The sequence below is a fragment of the Bos indicus x Bos taurus genome, chromosome 27 (assembly GCF_003369695.1).
Source record: "Bos indicus x Bos taurus breed Angus x Brahman F1 hybrid chromosome 27, Bos_hybrid_MaternalHap_v2.0, whole genome shotgun sequence".
NCBI lineage: Eukaryota > Metazoa > Chordata > Mammalia > Artiodactyla > Bovidae > Bos > Bos indicus x Bos taurus.
This window is the reverse complement of record NC_040102.1, coordinates 14,599,644-14,619,237: the sequence shown is the minus strand read 5'-3', so window position 1 is coordinate 14,619,237 and position 19,594 is coordinate 14,599,644. Positions and strand designations below refer to the sequence as shown.

The window sequence follows — 19,594 nt, the reverse complement described above, 5'->3', positions numbered from 1 at the left end:
TTTTTATCCTAATGATTCTGTTTTCATTCTTGCTTAGAAGATTTTTGACTCTGGAGGTGAACTTCAAGCAGGATACTAGCCAATTTGCAGCAGTGATGGGAATAACATTCTTTTTTAAAAACGTCATACCTCTGTTTTAAATACCTAACACTTTAATTAATGTACATTCTATTTTCAGATAAGGAATCTAAGGTTTTCTCTATTTACATTTATTTCTTCCCTTCTTCCACTTTGGTAGAAATATTTAATTTTTTAAAGGAATCTTTAGAGGTGATTTTAAAGCTTTAGTATTTCGATTTCTCTTTTAATTTTTCTAATTTAGAAATACTTAAATCTATTTTATTGTCCCAAGAGGTTTATAACATTTAACATGTCAAATGTGTAGGACAATGACAGATATAAGATTACTTGGCCTGACTGATGGGAACTGAGTGGGTTTCGTGTTCTAGGTACTCAAAATGGTAATACAAAACTTACCAGCTCACAAAGAGGTAGAAGAAGAGGATGCTCAAAACATCCACCCTATTGGATAGATTTAAGGTTTATAAAATATTCTTCCATGTTGGTCCCCATCACTGATTTAAAGTCAATCTACCCAGTGGACATCCTCACCACCTGGCTTTCATTCTCATCCAAAACCCACAGTGAGTCTGTCTGAACATTATCCCTTGGCAGCCATGCCTGACAGGGTATTTCATCCTGACCCTTTGTGGCCTTAAGCTTGCTTCTCTCATCAGAAAGCCAAGAGTTAGTTGTTTAAAAGGGAGTTTGTTCACCGACTACCAAAAAGACAACTGAACGCTTCCTGACTGCAGAGGGTAACTCCAGAGCATTCATAGAAGTAAATCAAGTTCTTTCATGATGCTTATGGTCAATCTGGGCATATCTAAGGAATACTCCAAAATATCATCTTTAAGTGATAGAAAAACACTAGACTTACCTACTTACCTGCCTTACACCTCCTCTAAGAAAATCCATCAGTGTTTTTCCAGGACTACAACTGAGAGTCAGGTGGAGGAAGGAAAAAGGATAATAAACATGTAGAACCCCAGAGAGGTCATGACACGCTCCTTCGGTTGCATTCGTAATCACAATAGCAACTTTTTAGGGCATTTGACTCCCTCATCTTTAAAGCAGGTTGGGTTACATGCTGTACCTACTCAGTGACTCAGAAGAAGAAATAAGCAACCAGGAAAGATCTGTACACCCAAAAGCTAGACAAATGCAAGTTATTTCTGTTGTACATCTGGCATCTAATGAAAAAAATCAGTCACTGTGGGGAGGCTTGGGAATCTATGTATTACTAGTGACTTTTTTTTTCCTATGGGAAAATGCATTTTGAGGTCCAAGGAATTCACTTTTAAACCACTTTTTGAGGTGGGAATTTAACTTATCAAGTCTCTACTGTATGTCAGGTACCGTCAACACACATCATTATAAGAGATGGCCTAAGGTGGGAGCTACACATGCTCTAAGATACCTCGGACTACCTTTGACCACGGCCAACATATTAATAGTGATAAACACAATGGGGCATTCCAGTGTCTCCAAAGGATATATCTCATTACTACTGCGACACTGAATACAGTGTTTGACAGTCATATGGAAGGCTGTGGACATGACGATGAAACAATTCATGGAGATGGAGGGTGAGCGGTAACAACAGTCCTCACATTTAAAATGTCACACTTTTTTAAAGAGAGCTAATGGAGTGCAACCTATAAAAATCTATAAAACCTATAAAAACCGATAAAATCTCGGAATTTTACAGGCCGAAGAACTGAACCAGGGGCCCTGCTGTTCCGTGTCCCGCATGCACTCCCCTTGGGCCCGCACCTGGACAGCACCGGACATGTCAGACGTGCTGGGCGGCCTGGAGCCCTCTGATTCTTACATCGTGTTTATCAACAGGTTTTCAGCCTCAACTCTGGAATAGCAGGCTTTGCACAACAGGATTCTTCATTTGCAACATTTGGTCTCACGGCATACTTTAAATTTCTACCTTGTTTCCTTCTCTCAACGCACTTTGAAGTGAAAGTGTTAGTCGCTCAGTCTTGTCCAACTCTTTGCAACCCCACGGACCGTAGCCCGCCAGGCTCCTCTGTCCATGAGATTTCCCAGGCGAGAATACTGGAGTGGGTTGCCATTTGCTTCTCCAGGGGATCTTCCTGACTAAAGAATTTTGGAAATGTGGCCGAACACGACTTCTGAGTCAGCACTGAAGACTTGACAGTGGAGATCCCCCTTTTTTTGGCAGGGGGAGTGGGGTGGTGGCACAGGTTGGACCTTTGTTGCTCAGTGAGCTCTTTCACTGAAAGATCTGAATAAATGGCCCCTGAAGATTCCTGTATCTTAACGGTGGAGCTGTGTCAGCATGATAATGCTATTTGGCTAAAAGACTCCTTACACTGGAGAGTAAAACTTCTTGTAACTCAAATATTCTCGTTCACAGACAATCCTCGTGCATCCGATAGGTAACTCAGTAAATTTATCGAAGTAGAGGGAATATAGTTTAAAAATAAATATCAAAAATAAGTTTGCCACCCAGGTTCTAACCAAAGGATATGAAAACAAAAGGGGTGCGATCAGGAGTTGTTCTATAGATTCTCTAACTGCATGACATTTATGGGTTATCTACATATTCCCGTAAAGAAAATTCTACCTAATAAGAGAGGGCAGATAGCTCCTGAGTGAAGACAGACTCCTCAGGATGACCTACCAGGACAGCACATTTGACCCTGAGTACATTATTAAAGCAACGCAAATAAGCTTTGTTCAAGAAATGATCCCGTTCATCAATTCCATTATCTGTACTCCTAATTTAGAGATAATAAAATATATTCTGTGGAGAGACTGGTTCAACAATTACATGAACATTTCTGTTTACCTGCCCCCATACAAAAAACGTTCAATATTATGCAGTGGTCAGGTTTTGAGTGAGAACCCACTAACCTCTCAACATCCCCCTTACAACTATCTCTGGAGCACGGTGGTTTTCCCTCTGTGGAGGTCTAGGGGCCAAGAGTGCCCCGTGAAGAGCTGGAAATGGGTGTGCGGAAGCATCGAGCAGGGAGAGCCCAGAGAATAAGAAACAGCAGAGCAGGAGGTCCAGGCCAATAACCCACACCTTCCATAAGCAACATAGTGAACATCTACCACCAAGGGCAGACTTTTAGTCACGCTTATCTGCTATCCCCTACTAGGAAATCAAGAGGAAAAATGAGAATAGAAGAGGGAAGCAGAGAGAAAAGAATATATTAAACAGTTGGTATATAAATTAAGATTTCATGTGGGATTAAAAAACATTCAGCAAAAATTATTTCTGAGCAAAGTCACGTAACAGGCCAGTAGTCTGCAGACTGAGTGCCATGGCCCCCTGAGGTTTTAAGTTCCCTGAGGGTGGGCAGAGGAGACCTGGAGCTCCTGGCTTCCATGTTAACCACAGTGCCATCTCTGTGGTTTGTTTAGACATCAGACTTCCACATGTGTTAACTCGGAAAAGAAATGTTACTTGACAGTAATAATAATGGTAATAAAGAACTAGCCCTTTAAGAAATAACCAAGGTCTAACAGGAGGCAAACAGATGAATGATTCCCTGTTCTTGTTTTGGGATGCTCTGTCTCCAAATTACCCAGAGACAGAGTCAAAGGATTACAACGCAACTAATTTTAATTCTTAATAATTAAAATAAATATAAGAAATACATATTCGTATCTTGGACTTGTTCAAATACAAACTGCTATAAAAAGTTGGGAATCACAACTAATGGGAGATGTCAATCTCTCAACAGTATTTCTGCATCTCAGAGTCACCAATCTGGAGTAGAATTCAGAAGGAGAGTCAGGTCCCAAGTCGCTCTTGGAAGAGAAGGAAGAATTAAGGAGAAAAAAAAAGGAAAGTGGCATAGACTCCCTTTTGCTTCCTAACCCCCTGAACCACTTCAGTGCCCTGGCTGTGGCCACTGGGCACTGCACACTCAGCCGTTAACCCTCTGCTGAATTACCAGCACCTACCAAAAGGAAGGCACCACGATCGGCGTGCCTACAAAGTGCCGATTCTGCAGGAGGAGAAAAGAAAGTGCTGGCATGCACTTCGATCTAACGGAGCACAGGCCCCCAGTCTTTCTGGGACGGGACCAGTTCCACGTGCCTGCAGACTTTTGAGTGGTGAGAGGAAGGTGTATGAGAGCAAGGGGTGCAGGCTGCACAGAAAGTCAGGGTTGAGACGATAACAAGCTTCTAGATCTGCTGCAGAGGTTGTGAGATGAGCTATTATATTCTCACTAGATGGATTCCCCATCTTTGAGTCAATCAAGTTATTCCCAACCCCTACCTCCCACCATCACACTGACTACTCATTTTACTCAAAAAAACTACTGTTTTTTGAAAGACTTAAAGAAAAAAAAAAAAAAAACGAACAACCCTTCCTTTATCAGCATGGTGGCAATATCAACATCGAAATACTGGGAAATGTTGGTCTTAGATTGGACGGGAAGGAGCCAACCCACCAGTCCAGATTGGTGATCTCTACAGCTGCAGAAACATTTGTTTCAATTCCTGAAAAAGAAGTCAGAAACAGGCTGTTAACAATACAACTCACACAACTCTTCACCCTCTTTCACAGAACTGAGACTGAAATTAGAAACTCTGAGTTAACCTGCATAAAGCCCCAGGCCCCGGTGGACGTTTGTGTGCACGCACAGACGCCGCTCCCTACCGTGGGGAGTTGAATCCACTGTCCACTGTGATGCTGCTGCTGTCCATGCTGTCTAGACGTGCCGAATGGGTGGCCCTCTGGTTGCTGCTGCTGTCGGCTTCCTTTGGGGCGAGCAGGGTGAGGTTCTTCTCAAATTTCCTCTGCAAGTCTCTTTCCTTCTCCCTCTCCAGAAGCCACTGCATGGTACCTACATCGTCTCTGTTTTTCTCCTCCTCTGCGTTCTTGTTGGCCCCTTCCTCAGACTCGTCGTCATCAGAGACGTTGTAATAGTCGAAAGAGGCCTCCTGGTTCCCCACTGACTCCTGCTGACGCTGGGAGGCCGGCAGGGCAGGGGTGGCCGAGGTCCCCAGGGACGGCTCTGGTTTCTCGCATCGGCCTGGCAGTGTGTCGGCAGGGGTCTTCGGGTGCGATTTGAGGAGGGACAGGGTTGATTTGTGATAGCTGTTTACAGACAAGGTGCTGTGAAGAGGTTTGAACAGTGTGTCTTTGCTGAATATCTCTTTCCTCTTGTCCAGGGTGCTGGGCTCGGCGCCATGATGCTGGATGAGGCGTCCGTTGGCAAGGCCTTCGACTACCGTGCCTGGAGCGACTGGACCCCCGCCCGGCCCCTTTGGCGACTCCTCCTTGTGCCCTGCAGGCTCCCTGGAGGAATGAGGGGCCTGCCTGTCCGACAGAGGCAGCTTTTTCACCCCTTCCACCAGGGTCAGAGTGTCGTGGTCCTCTTTGTTCTTCCCCAGAGGGGACGGCGCCGTGAGCACCGTCTCACTGGAAGTGTTGCACTGGAAATAGTCATCTGCAGCCGTCTTTGTTGGACAAGAGTTGAGTTCACCGAAGGATGGCAAACTCTCTGGCGCTTTGCCTGGCTCCAAGAGGCTGCAAGCGCTGGGCGGTTCCTTGCTGCCACTGACTATTTCTGGAATACACACCTCTTTATAGCTTGCAGACGAAACGTGAGCCCTTTGATGACCGATAGTCTGTGTAGGCCTTAAAGTACTGTCGTCAATGTAGGATTGGCTGGGGGTCTGGTCATCTTGGCTACAGCCTTCGGCCAGGTCTTCAGGCGTCCCCAGAGAAGAAGCACCCAGAGGGCCTTTAGAGTTATCCATCGATCTGGACCTCTCCTTGGCCTTGTTGGATCTCTCATTCCTGGATCTTCGGTCCTGGGTATGGCTGTGGCTTCGGTGCACTTTCGAGTGTGAGCTTCCCCTGGAAGGCTCAGGAAAAGGCATTTCAGTCCTCCTTTTGGCCAGTTCCCCAGACACGTCCCATTCTGGGGTCATGGGGAAATGAGACTCAATCACGTTCGGGTTGCTATGCATGATGAAGTTATCCCCTTTGTGTTCGATGATGAAGCAGCCCTCCCGGGGGGCCCTGGTAAGAGGATCACAAAAGTCATACTCCCTCTCGCCTGGGATATCCAGATGGGAACCATCGGATGGGTCTCCCTTGGATACTCGCGTCTTGCTGTGCGACCGAGACTTTCCGTGGGATTTGCGGTGAGTCCGGCTCTTTTTACTTCTTCCGCTGTGATGGGCGGAGGACCCGGCTTTACTCCGATGCGCTTTCTCTTCTTCAAGTTTCTTCATCAGTGCAGTGTGCCGCATGACGTTTTCCACGGTCAAGTCCGGGTTAATACGCCTGATGATCTCCATCTCCACCTCCCGAGGGATGGTGGTCGGCGTGTCCTCGTCTCGCAGGGGCCACTCTTCGGGAGGAAACTGGGCGGAGAAGTTGGCTAGCTGCTTGGTCTTGTCCTTCTTAAAGCTGAGCCGGAATAACTTGAGCCCGAATTTCTTGGACTGCTTTTCACCATCTTTCGGTTTGGAGAGGGTTTCCGTTTTGTACGAGAAGTTGACAGTACTTTTACTCTTTTCAGTGGCTGGCACCTGGCAGAGGGAAGGAGGGCAGTAAGGGTCTTTGCAGTCCTTGGCGGGCTTCCTCTGCAGGGTGGCCGCGTGCACGGCATGCACGTCTTCCCTGCAGCAATGGCAGGAGTCGCAGTGGTTCCTGGGCAACGTTCTTTCCCTGACGCAGCCTGAGGCAGAGGGCGTGATGGTCCCCGGCTGGGGAGAGGTACACTGAGACCGATCAGGTATCCTCTCGTCCAGATGGTACCATTTACTGTTAGTTCTTATGAGGGAAGGAGTTATGAAATAAGTCTGTGGAGTGACGATGAAGTAGCCATCAGGAGTCGGGTAGATCTTCCTCTCCCGGACCAGCGTGTTCAGCGTGTGCCGGAGAATTTCTTGGCTTGGGGTGGGAACACCTGAAACCAAAGGACACACTCATGAGAATGGAAGGAGAGGGGTGTGGTTGATTCTGGAGTGTTTTAAGTCTGCTTATGGACAGAATGGTGCCCCCCTAAACTGATCCCCATGTTCAAGCCCTAATCCCCAGGGCGATGCTACTAAGAGGTGGGAGTTTTGGGGAGGTGATTAGGTTCAGATGAGGTCATGAACTTGCAGCCTTCGTGGTGTGCCTTTATGAGGAGAGGAAGAGACTAGAGCTCTCTCTCTCTGCAATGTGAGGGTATGGCTGTCTGCAAACCAGGAAGGACACTCTCACCAGACACTGAATCTGCAGGTGCCTCGATCTTGGATTTTCCAGTCCCAGAATTGTGAGAAATAAATGTCTGTTGTTTCAGCCGCCCAGTCCATGGTATTCTGTTATAGCAGTCCACATGGACTAAGACAGAATCCTGTTAATTTTGCCCAGCTTCTAAGTATCATCATACAGCAACTAAGCAGGATTCAAAGGTGTTCATTAAGTTTAACGTGAATCCTGGTTTCTCTGATAACTCTTATAGAATTGTACTACCAACAGAACAGGAAAAGATAAAAGCTGGGAAGAGAAAAATGGATGCTAGATGGAGTTAGGTGGCTACTGTTGTTATAAACCTTTACTGAACTTAATTGTTCAAGACAGAATTTTATTTTGGCTGCCCTGCATGGCATGACGGATTTTAGTTTGCCTACCAGAGATCAAACCTGAGACCCCCCTGCAATGGAAGTGCAGAGTCCTAACCACTGGACTGCCAGAGATGTCCCAAAGGCAGAATATCCTTAAATGAAGAAAAAACGTTTTCAGTATCTTGTAAGTTTACAGAAAAGACTTTCAATAAAAGCAACTAATGAGGTGGATGAAACTGGAGCCGGTTATACAGAGTGAAGTAAGCCAGAAAGAAAAACACCAATACAGTATACTAACACATATATATGGAATTTAGAAAGATGATAACGATAACCCTGTATGTGAGACAGCAAAAGAGACACAGATGTATAGAACAGTCTTTTGGACTCTGTGGGAGAGGGAGAGGGTGGGATGATTTGGGAGAATGGCATTGAAACATATATAATATCATATAAGAAATGAATCACCAGTCCAGGTTTGATGTAGGATACAGGATGCTTGGGGCTGGTGCACTGGGATGACTCAGAGGGATGGCATGGGGAGGGAGGTAAGAGGGGGGTTCAGGATGGGGAGCACGTGTACACCCGTGGTGGATTCATGTTGATGTATGGCAAAACCAATACAATATTGTAAAGTAAAAAAAAAAAAGCAACTAGGAAGTCATGGTTAAGAGAGCCATCCTGGTATTGAAAAGCAATCTAATATATATAGAGGCTACCACATACACTTGAAGCTGCTCCATATGCTCATTCCAAGATTAAGTTTATTTAATAAACTTAATTTTATAAATTATATAAAAGGGCAACTAGACTTGACCATTGTTTAGGATGTACTTTCCAATTTTGAAATCATCATCTTCAAATTTGAATGTGATGACAGCACTGGTGGTATTTAGGTGAGACCTTCCTCCCTCCTGTCATAAGCCAGCAAAAGGAAGGTGGCAGCAATATGAATTTTTCAAATTCATAGAGAGCTCTAATAAACACACCAGTGAAAGCTCAGAGGCTCTAAATCCATCTGATCACCGAGTCTCAAACTGCTGTATTCTCTACATAGATGTTCCAGAAGAAAATCACAGATACCCTTTTGTACAGTGACTGTTTTCAGAGTTTTGTGTGCACATATAAGCGCTGTCTTAACACGCTTAAAGAGACGATTAAGAACATGCATTCTTCAGAGAGTATAAATTCTCCAGGCTGTAGCACATTTAATTTCTTTAATGTTCTCTCTTCCTCAGTGCCACAAATCAAGGGTGATCATACTTTGAAGACTGACCTGAATGATATCATTTGGAAATAGGTCAGGTGGAATCATCCTGGCAATATGCAACCATGTCTGACCCACAAAAATGGCAATTTCAGGGGAGACTGAACGCTCGGGCTCCTGTGTCAGACTGCAAGGATCCAAATTCCAGCTTCACCACTGGTGGCTGATGTTACTGGTTGAATTAAGTGTGAGTCCCCCTGCCCCCCATATTCATATGTAAGTCCTCATCCCCAGTAGCCTAGAATGTTACCTTATTTGGACATGGGGTCTTTATAGAGATAACCAAGTTAAAGTGAGGTCATTAGAGTGAGCCCTGATGCACACTATGTCTGGTGTTCTTCTACAAAGGGGAAACGTGGACACAGAGATATCACAATGAGAAGAGGAACTGGTAGAAGGCAGATAACTACTAGCCCCAGGGAGAGGCTGGGACAGATTCTTCTCTCACAGCCCGCAGAAGACACCAACCAACCCTGCCAATATGTTGATCTTGGAATTGCAGCATCCAGAACTGTAAGATAATAGATGTCTGGACTTTGTTAAGACTGCTCTAGAGAACTACTGCAGCTGGTAGTTGAGGCAGTCTGAACCTCGACTTAGTGTCATCAAAATGTAGACAATACTAATCTGTGCATGCTTAGTCGCTCAGTCATGTCCAGCTCTTTGCAACACCATGCACTGCAGCCCGCAAGGCTCCTCTGTCCATGGGATTCTCCAGGCAAGAATAGTGGAGTGGGTAGCCACTCCCTTCTCCAGGGGATCTTCCTGACCCAGGAATAGAACCCACGTCTCCCGCCCTGCAGGCAGATTCTTTACAGTCTGAGCCACCAGGGAAGCAGGACAGCAATAGTACCTATCTTCAGAGGGATGCTGTGAGTTTAAATGAGTTTAATGTATGTAGAATAGTGCCTTACATAGGGAATGCTCACAAATATTAGCTATCAGTAGTCTCAACTTTGGGTCAGGACCCATGGAAACCCCGATTACCATCAAAGAACATTGTGTAACCGCCTAGAATAACTGGGTAAGCTGAGAGGTTTAGGCTCCCCCAGTCCTTCCAAAATTATGAAAGTAAAATACAAAAACACGAGAAATGGCCTGCAGTTCTCAAGGGGAGAGAGTCCATGTATGATGGAATCTACATATTCAGAGATGTAACAGATGCAAGTTCCAGCTCCAGGTCAGGAAGACCCCCTGGAGAAGTGAATGGCTACGCATTCCAGAACTCTTGCCTGGAGAATCCCATGGACAGAGGAGCCTGGTGGGCTCCAGTTTATGGGCTGGCAAAGAGCTGGAGATGACTGAAGCGACTTAGTACACATGCATGCTTCAGAAGGCACCCTTCATGACCAAGGTAGAAAAGGTTAACAGTACTTCTGAATGATGTATTGTTTAACATAATTATTTAATTTTTGAGCAGCAAGGTTTCCTTTTTGTTTAAGGCTCTCCTCTTGAGAAATGTATGTTGATTTGTATGCAAATGTATGTTGGTTATTAAGGCTGATATAATATCAAAAAAATTTTAAAACATTGTATGATAGTTTCTGCTCAAAACAAGAATGAGTTTGAACTGAATTGGGTTGTAACCCAAGCCATATATTTGCAATTTGTGAGAGCCAATATACAACAGAAAATGCTTGCACAGAAGAGGAACAACGTAGCTTTTCTACCCTGTGAGTAGCCCTACGAACTATTCTAGTTCTGCTGAACAACTTCAGGGGGCAGCAGCCACACAGAATCCAACTCTCAGAATAAGACATTATTCACATTAGAGTCTCACGAACGACGACCACTAGAGCTGCGAACCACAGCACCAGATGACAAACTCATATTTGAAACTGACTCTGTCCTACATGGTAGCGTACTTTTGACCAACATTGGTAACGGAAGTTTTTCAAAAAATGGTAAGCCTCATTTAGAAGAATTCATGATTGACAAGTTACTACGCTATTACAATAAAGGAAAGCTGAAGGGTCATTCATTAAAAACAGCTATTATAACAAAAATAGCTATAGCTATTATAGCTATAAGACAAAAATTTCATTGTACTATAGAATCTGCTGATTGGAGGCCTTCCAAGTGCTGATCTTAGAAAACTCAGGGAACTACACGGAATCGTGACTGCAATGTAATCATGTCTACTCACCAGGAAGAACATGCTTCCTGGTTGTTCACAAATGAAGGAATAAGAGTTTCCAGAGAGAATTTACAGCTAAAGTTTTGACGGGGATTTTCAAGCACATCAATCAAATAATGTTTAATTGGAAAAAACCAAGTAGAAACATTCTCTGTCCAATCTGTTTTCCATACCCTTAACTGGGAGTTTTCAAAGCTTTAGCTGAAAGTCACTGATGTCTACGATTTTTATTTTACTATTAAGCCTGAGTATAATGACAGATATTTCCAATTATCTATGAAGTTCAGGGTTCCACTAGAAATCTGTAGGGCTCACTTGTAAAGGGATGGCTGTGATGGAGACTGTCAAGGTTTGCATATTCCATCACGTCCAGATTCCATTCCCAAAGTTCATCATGAGTTCAGATTCTGTTGGTGTAAAGAGCAAAGGTGAGCTCTATATTAATATAGGGCTGGAATCTGACCTTTCTCCTTATCCATATCTTTCCATCTCCCAAAGCAAAAATAGCTATTTAAATATACTGCATGCTGATGGGAGGTTATTTAGACACATATTGCTTTAATCTTGCCAAGTCTGACAACTGTTGGAACAGAGCACACGTGCTCATGTTCTGTATGGTAAGAACTTTAGACTGAAAACTTAATGGGTTTCTTCAGATGATTTCTTTGTGTTCGTGAAGGACGCTGACCGAGGGAGAATTCAGTAGGAAGCGATTTAAGGGGATGAATTGGAGACAGAATACAGCATAGATCATGCCAACAGTCTCCAGCAAACTCCAAAGCCAATGTCAAGTCCATAAGCAGTCACTTTCCTCCCAGGAAGATCTGTGTGTAACAACTTAACATGTACTGGTCCAATTTAACTGATCATTCTGGAGGGATGAGGACCTATTTACTTATTCTTAATTAAAATTTGGTTGATTTACAATGTTGCATTAATTCTATGGCAAAGTGATTCAGTTATACATACATACATACATACATATATATATACATATATATATATATTCTTTTTATATTCACTCCCATTATGGTTTATCACAGGAGACCAAATACAGTTTCTGGTGCTATGTAGTATGACTTTGTTGCTTACCCACTCGACATATAATAGTATGCAGACCTATTTAGAAAGCTGAAAAGCAACAATTGTTCTTTTCAGATCTTTTAAAAAATACCTATATTTCTGTAATGCGAACTGGTATATAAAAGTTCTTTTAAAAAATTCAAGCAATACAGAAGCATGATAAAAGGGCTTAAGTATCAGCCTACAGATATTTTCACTAGAAAACTTTACTAAAAACTCTTTAGAATGTGAATGTCCAAAACAGGAATAGAGGTCAAAATCTAGACTATTTTTTGGACTTATAACATGCATTAGAAATAAAAGTTTGACTATTTTAATAATATTCAGCTACACTTCAAAACTTTATTCTCAAATAGTAAACTATGAAAAGTAAACAGTCTAAGCTTTAAAAAACAAAAATATAAATATGATAGCTAAATCCTTCCAAAGTTTTAGAACTGTCATTGAAATGCATTTTTCAAATAGAATTTGAAGAGTATTAAGCTTTCTAAATTGTTCTGTTCTGAAGTAGCTTGCTGCTGCTGCTAAGTCACTTCAGTCGTGTCCGACTCTGTGCGACCCCACAGACGGCAGCCCACCAGGTTCCCCCGTCCCTGGCAAGAACACTGGAGTGGGTTGCCATTTCCTTCTCCAATGCATGAAAGTGAAAAGTGAAAGTGAAGTCACTCAGTCGTGTCCGACTCTCAGCGACCCCATGGACTGCAGCCTACCAGGCTCCTCCGTCCATGGGATTTTCCAGGCAAGAGTACTGGAGTGGGGTGCCATTAAATGACACCAAAAGAAAAGCAGAAAATCAAAGGAAGAAAAGAAAAAAGAAGGGAGATAAGAAAGGAAGAAAAGAAAGAAAGCAGGCAGGAAACAAAACCTGCCACGAATCAAGATGCTCACGTACTTTAGGAAGGTTGAGCTGTAAAGGTTAAATGGAATTGTGGTAGTTTTCACAGACTTCTTTGTGGATTCTGATTTAGTTTCTTGCCCTCAATGCCAATGAGAAATTATTACAGTTGAAGGTGGCAAATTATTTTTGAAGTAACACTGATGCCTTGATTTTTAATTGCGGAGCTAAGAAAAGTCACTGGTTTTGGCAAAGACTTTTTTTTTTCCCTATTGAATTTAATCATGGGATGAAGTGTCCATATAAAGTCCCAGGGTGGCCAGAGTGCGCATCCATTTGGAAAGTATATCACCCTTTTCCCGTTACCTGGGAAACAGGTGGTCAGGTGCTCCATCAGTGCTTCTTGGGTGACAGGTTTTCTTGCTGAGTTCATTGCGGAGATGGCCAAGCAAAGGATTTCCCCAAGTGGGATAAACTGAGATTGACTGATGGGAGACATGCTGATTGGTGATACATCACCTGCAGAAAGACAATTACCAAGTAAGCAGTTCGTTAAGACCCAGCCACTTGTCACAAACACACATACACACCCCTCCAAACACATACACACACACACACCCCTCCCATGACTCACCTATTCCCTGTGCTGCAAATACAATCAACCCTCAACCCTGAAATGTGTTACTGCCACAGCCACGTGCACTCAGGTGGAAAGACTTGCACAGAACAGCAGAAGCTTCAGCTGCCTCCACAAAGAAAACTTGCCTTTAAAACCTGAGCTCTCGTTGGAATAGACTTACTACTGAAAGGTGTGCAACTGTGAAGCTTTTTCCCAATGATCTCTGTTTTTTTTTTTTTTTAACTTGGAACTGATTTGTTTAATAACTGTCATGCACATCTCGACAAGTGCACTTGTGGTACCTTGAAGATTCATTCATTCAAACGCTGGGTGCTCTCTGCACATCAGCATCTTCTGGGGGCTTGAGAAGCACCTTGGAGAGTGAATAAGCTCCCTCCCACCAACATCTCTGCCCTCAAGGAGTTTCTATGTACGTGGAGGAGACAGACAGACAGACGAAAAGTTCCCTATGCAGAAGGCTGAACAATAATCTGGGGCAGAGGGGGAGGGTGACGAACACACCTGGAGGTGAGGATGGGACTGAGACGCAGGAAGTGAGAGAAGGTTTTTCTGAGGTCATATAACCTGAATCTGGGGCTGAAGTGCGAGTGTGCCAGCAGCCTGCGAGGTGCAGGGCTATTTTCTGGGGAGCCGCAGAGAAGGGGGACAACTATGAGCAAAGAACTGAGTGCCCAAGGGCTTCATCCTATGAGGGAATTCAAGGAGTGAGAGAGTCAGATGTGAATTTCAGGAAGAGATGCCAGTGGCCACGTGGAGGATGGGCCTACCATCCAGTAGGACCTGTGGCCTCCCGCACACATGGATCTGAAAGAGCAGGCGGAGGGGCCCCACATGGCTCTCGGGGAGGTGGCAACATTCGGCACACGTAACTGTCTCCCTTGCTGCAATCTTGTATCACAGTGTGATTTTCAAGTCGTGTTCTGAGAAAGGATCTCCAGCATTCCCCAGAGAGGCTTCTGCGGGCAGGCAGGGGAGCCCCCTGCAGAGGGAGAGGTGGAGGGCAGGGAAATCCCTCCTGACATCTGGGGCCCACCTGTTCCTACCTGGGGTTCTGTAAGGTCTCGCTTGAGAAAGGCCGTTCAGAAAGGAGGTGAGGCTCTCAGCAGAGTATCTGTGAGCTTTGAAGCTTCTTTTTCATATGGATTTACATAATCTCTCCTCCTCTGCTTCCAAGTAGGATTTCACCCTTGTTATAAATCACCCTGACGCGCCAAAACTGGATCCAGGCCAACCTGTGACACTGAGCAACCCCCCTCCACTGCCCAGCAGTGTCTGGGTGCTCTGGGGTGGACCACCTCCTGTGTCCAGACATGACTTCTAGCTTGATTGGGGCAGGGAGGAGTCTCGAGGGCCTTTGGGAAAGAACGTGAACCTTGCTTTAATGGACCAGATGGTTTGATGGATAAAACCAGGTAACAGCGCCTGGGATGAAAACCATGAGGTGAGAGGGTAAGTCTAAGAGGTGCACCAGATGGAGCAGTGGGACCCCAGGTCAAAGGCCCCCGACCTTGTCCCCAAGCCCAGCTCGGTCCAGTATTCCCATCTCCCCGGCATCCCTCGGGGCTCCAATCAGCTCTGCTGTGGCTCCATTCTCTGTAAGATGGGTCTGAGAAGAAGGAGACATTTCCCCTACAACCAGAGGAGGAGTGCCCAGGTCCAGAACAGCAGATGGCCAGTAGAGATAAAAACCAGCAGAAACCAGGAACTGAACCCACGAACTGCCAGGGCCTGTGGCATGTAAGTCTCGCAGATGGACAGACAGACCTTGGAAAGAGTCTTGCAAATATCTGGCGGAGTAGCAGTGGGTGGAAGATGGAAGACAGAATTTCGGGCTGTTCTCAGAATCTGAGTTTCACTCACTGGCTAGTGAAGCTCAGTTCATATCAATGACTCAAAAATGACAGAATCATGTGGGCCGGGACCATCTCCACCCTTCATTCAAACACAACCTTATTCCAAAGGCTTCTGTGTGAAAGATGAATGACTGGTGGTGCTGAGATGCAGTGGAGTTGGGGGGTGGGGGGCGTTTGGAGCGACTGATGTTCAAACCCCCCTCCCCACGGTGGCCCCATAGCTCAGTCATAGATACTCTAATGATCTCTCCTGTGCATTCCTCTCTCTCCTTCCACCTTCCACAGAAGAGGATGAGGGCAGGGAGGCAGGTTTCTTGATGATTTGCTAGGCTGGCCACATGGGGTGATTTTATAAGTCAGATGAAAACGACAATGGGGTTAGCTGACAAAGGGTGGGGAGATCAAAGCGCCTTCCAAGTGTATCGGTATATCGCTTGGGGCGCTAACCCCTTCCAGAATTTGCCTATCATAATTATCATAGTCTCAGAAGACGAAAGATCCAAAAATACTACATATTTTCTTTTAAATGCGGGTCTGTCTATTTTCTGATTTTGTATAGGGGAAAGGGAACTTGAGCTTTCCGTAAAAATGGAGTGACCATTAGCAAAACCAACTGGTTTAGGTCATGCTAGTCCTTATGCTTTTAGCAGAAATTTAGTTTAACTAACAAAGGTCAAACGTTTAGCAGTCTTCTCAGTTAATTTCTTTGCTGCCAACTGTAAGAGGCAAGGAAGCCTCAAGTGCCTCTGAAATGCATTTATATTGAAAAAGCTCAGTTTCACTATAAGGCTGAATATGTGGAACGACTTTAAACTCAGGTTAGAGAACCAAATGAAATGTGGATGCTCTGAATAACTCCTCCACATCGTCTTGGTTTTTATACTGCACTAAGTACTTGGATGCAATCTCAAAAACGACAGAATGATCTCTATTCGTTTCCAAGGCAAACCATTCAGTATCACAGTAATCCAAGCCTATGCCCCAATCAGTAATGCTGAAGAAGCTGAAGTTGAATGGTTCTATGAAGACCTACAAGACCTTTTACAACTAACATCCAAAAAAAGAATGTCCTTTTCATTATAGGAGACTGGAATGCAAAAGTAGGAAACCAAGAAACACCTGGGGTAACAGGCAAATTTGGCCTTGAAACACGGAATGAAGCAGGGCAAAGGCTAATAGAGTTTTGCCAAGAGAACACACTGGTCATAGCAAACACCCTCTTCCAACAACACAAGAGAAGACTCTATACACGGACATCACCAGATGGTCAACACTGAAATCAGATTGATTATATTATTTGCAGCCAAAGATGGAGAAGCTCTATACAGTCAGCAAAAACAAGACCAGGAGCTGACTGTGGCTCAGACCATGAACTCCTTATTGCCAAATTCAGACTTAAATTGAAGAAGGGAAAACCACTAGACCATTCAGGTATGACCTAACTCAAATCCCTTATGATTATACAGTGGAAGTGAGAAATAGATTTAAGGGACTAGATATGATAGATACAGTGCCTAATGAATTATGGACGGAGGTTCGTGACATTGTACAGGAGACAGGGATCAAGACCATCCCCATGGAAAAGAAATGCAAAAAAGCAAAATGGCTGTCTGGGGAGGCCTTACAAATAGCTGTGAAAAGAAGAGAAGCAAAAAGCAAAGGTGAAAAGGAAAGATATAAGCATCGAATGCAGAGTTTCAAAGAATAGCAAGGAGAGATAAGAAAGCTTTCCTCAGCGATCAATGCAAAGAAATAGAGGAAAACAACAGAATGGGAAAGACTAGAGAGCTCTTCAAGAAAACTAGAGATACCAAGGGAACATTTCATACAAAGATGGGCTCGATAAAGGACAGAAATGGTATGGACCTAACAGAAGCAGAAGATATTAAGAAGAGGTGGCAAGAATACACAGAAGAACTGTACAAAAAAGATCTTCATGACCAAGATAATCATGAAGGTATGATCACTCACCTAGAGCCAGACATCCTGGAATGTGAAGTCAAGTGGGCCTTAGGAAGCATCACTATATACAAAGCTAGTGGAGGTGATGGAATTCCAGTTGAGCTATTTCAAATCCCAAAAGATGATGCTGTGAAAGTGCTGCACTCAATATGCCAGCAAATTTGGAAAACTCAGCAGTGGCCACAGGACCGGAAAAGGTCAGTTTTCATTCCAATCCCAAAGAAAGGCAATACCAAAGAATGCTCAACCTACCGCACAATTGCACTCATCTCACACGCTAGTAAAGTAATGCTCAAAATTCTCCAAGCCAGGCTTCAGCAATATGTGAACCGTGAACTTCCAGATGTTCAAGCTGGTTTGAGAAAAGGCAGAGGAATCAGAGATCAAATTGCCAACATCCGCTGGATCATGGAAAAAGCAAGAGAGTTCCAGAAAAGCATCTATTTCTGCTTTATTGACTATGCCAAAGCCTTTGACTGTGTGGATCACAATAAACTGGAAAATTCTGAAAGACATAGGAATACCAGACCACCTGACCTGCCTCTTGAGAAACCTATATGCAGGTCAGAAAGCAACAGTTAGAACTGGACATGGGACAACAGACCGGTTCCAAATAGGAAAGGGAGTACGTCAAGGCTGTATACTGTCACCCTGCTTATTAACTTCTATGCAGAGTACATGATGAGAAATGCTGGGCTGGAAGAAGCACAAGCTGGTATCAAGACTGCCAGGAGAAATATCAATAACCTCAGATATGCAGATGACACCACCCTTATGGCAGAAAGTGAAGAGGAACTAAAAAGTCTCTTGATGAAAGTGAAAGAGGAGAGTGAAAAAGTTGGCTTAAAGCTCAACATTCAGAAAACTAAGATCATGGCATCTGGTCCCATCACTTCATGTCAAATAGATGGGGAAACAGTGGAAACAGTGTCAGACTTTATTTTTGGGGGCTCCAAAATCACTGCAGATGGTGACTGCAGCCATGAAATTAAAAGACGCTTACTCCTTGGAAGGAAAGTTATGACCAACCTAGATAGCAATATTAAAAAGCAAGACATTACTTTGCCATCAAACGTCCGTCTAGTTAAGGCTATGGTTTTTCCAGTGCTCATGTATGGATGTGAGAGTTGGACTGTGAAGAAGGCTGAGGGCCAAAGAATTGATGCTTTTGAACTGTGGTGTTGGAGAAGACTCTTGAGAGTCCCTTGGACTGCAAGGAGATCCAACCAGTCCATTCTGAAGGAGATCAGCCCTGGGATTTCTTTGGAAGGAATGATGCTAAAGCTGAAACTCCAGTACTTTGGCCACCTTATGCGAAGAGTTGACTCATTGGAAAAGACTGTGATGCTGGGAGGGATTGGGGGCAGGAGGAGAAGGGGACGACAGAGGATGAGATGGCTGGATGGCATCACCGACTCGATGGACATGAGTTTGAGTGAACTCCGGGAGTTGGTGATGGACAGGGAGGCCTGGCATGCTGCGATTCATGGGATCGCAGAGAGTCGGACACGACTGAGTGACTGAACTGAACTGAACTGAAGATAAAGCATGTCCCACTCCGGTCCCACCCCCAGCCCCATCAGCCATCCTATATCCACCGTGCCCACATGTTTCTCTTCTCTCCAATCCATCTCCAGTGCGACCCCTACCCCAGGCCTCTGTGCCCTCACCTGGTCCATCACAATAGCTTGATGATTCCTAGCCCTCCCTCCTACCGCACACTCCCATCTTTGCAGAGCAGACAGTTCTTAGAAAAACTGAAAACATGCCGCGTCCCTGCCTGAAATTCTCCACTGCCTGCTGCACCTAGGAGGTGGGGACTCCTGCCATGTCTACACTGGCCTGAGCCTGTCCACCCAGCTCTGCGAGGACCCCCCAGCCCCTCCCCACCTCCACCTTGCGAAGGGCTCACCACTGCTGTCGTTCTTTGAAGTCACCCACCTTTCCCCACTCACAGCCTCTGTCTTTGTTGAGCCCCCATCTGGGGGGCTCCTGGCACTTCTATCCAGACGGGCTGCTTTTCCTTCTCTGGGTCTCCTTTTAAACAGGGCCTCCTTGAGGAGCCCTGCCCAGGGCACCAGATCTAATGCTATCCTAAAACCACAGCACACTCCCTCTCATGTTACCCGATACTGCGGTTTACAATAAGAAATACATGTTTGGTCTTCGTCCTCAAGTCTGGCACAGAGCT

General features: G+C 44.7%; 1 protein-coding gene across 3 annotated transcripts in view; it reads right to left on the bottom strand.

Moving 5' to 3' along the window:
- Positions 1-19,594, bottom strand: part of STOX2 (storkhead box 2) — a 197,594-nt gene that overhangs the window by 7,139 nt on the left and 170,861 nt on the right. For 2 of the 3 annotated variants that reach the window (XM_027530123.1, XM_027530124.1), the window contains 2 exons: positions 13,315-13,467; positions 4,718-6,983 (listed from right to left, as the gene is read on the bottom strand). In XM_027530123.1, the coding sequence (XP_027385924.1) occupies positions 4,718-6,983; positions 13,315-13,467 (2,419 nt within the window). Of the gene's footprint in view, positions 1-4,713; positions 6,984-13,314; positions 13,468-19,594 lie in introns of those variants that run through there. The other variant, XM_027530125.1, reaches the window with a different exon arrangement.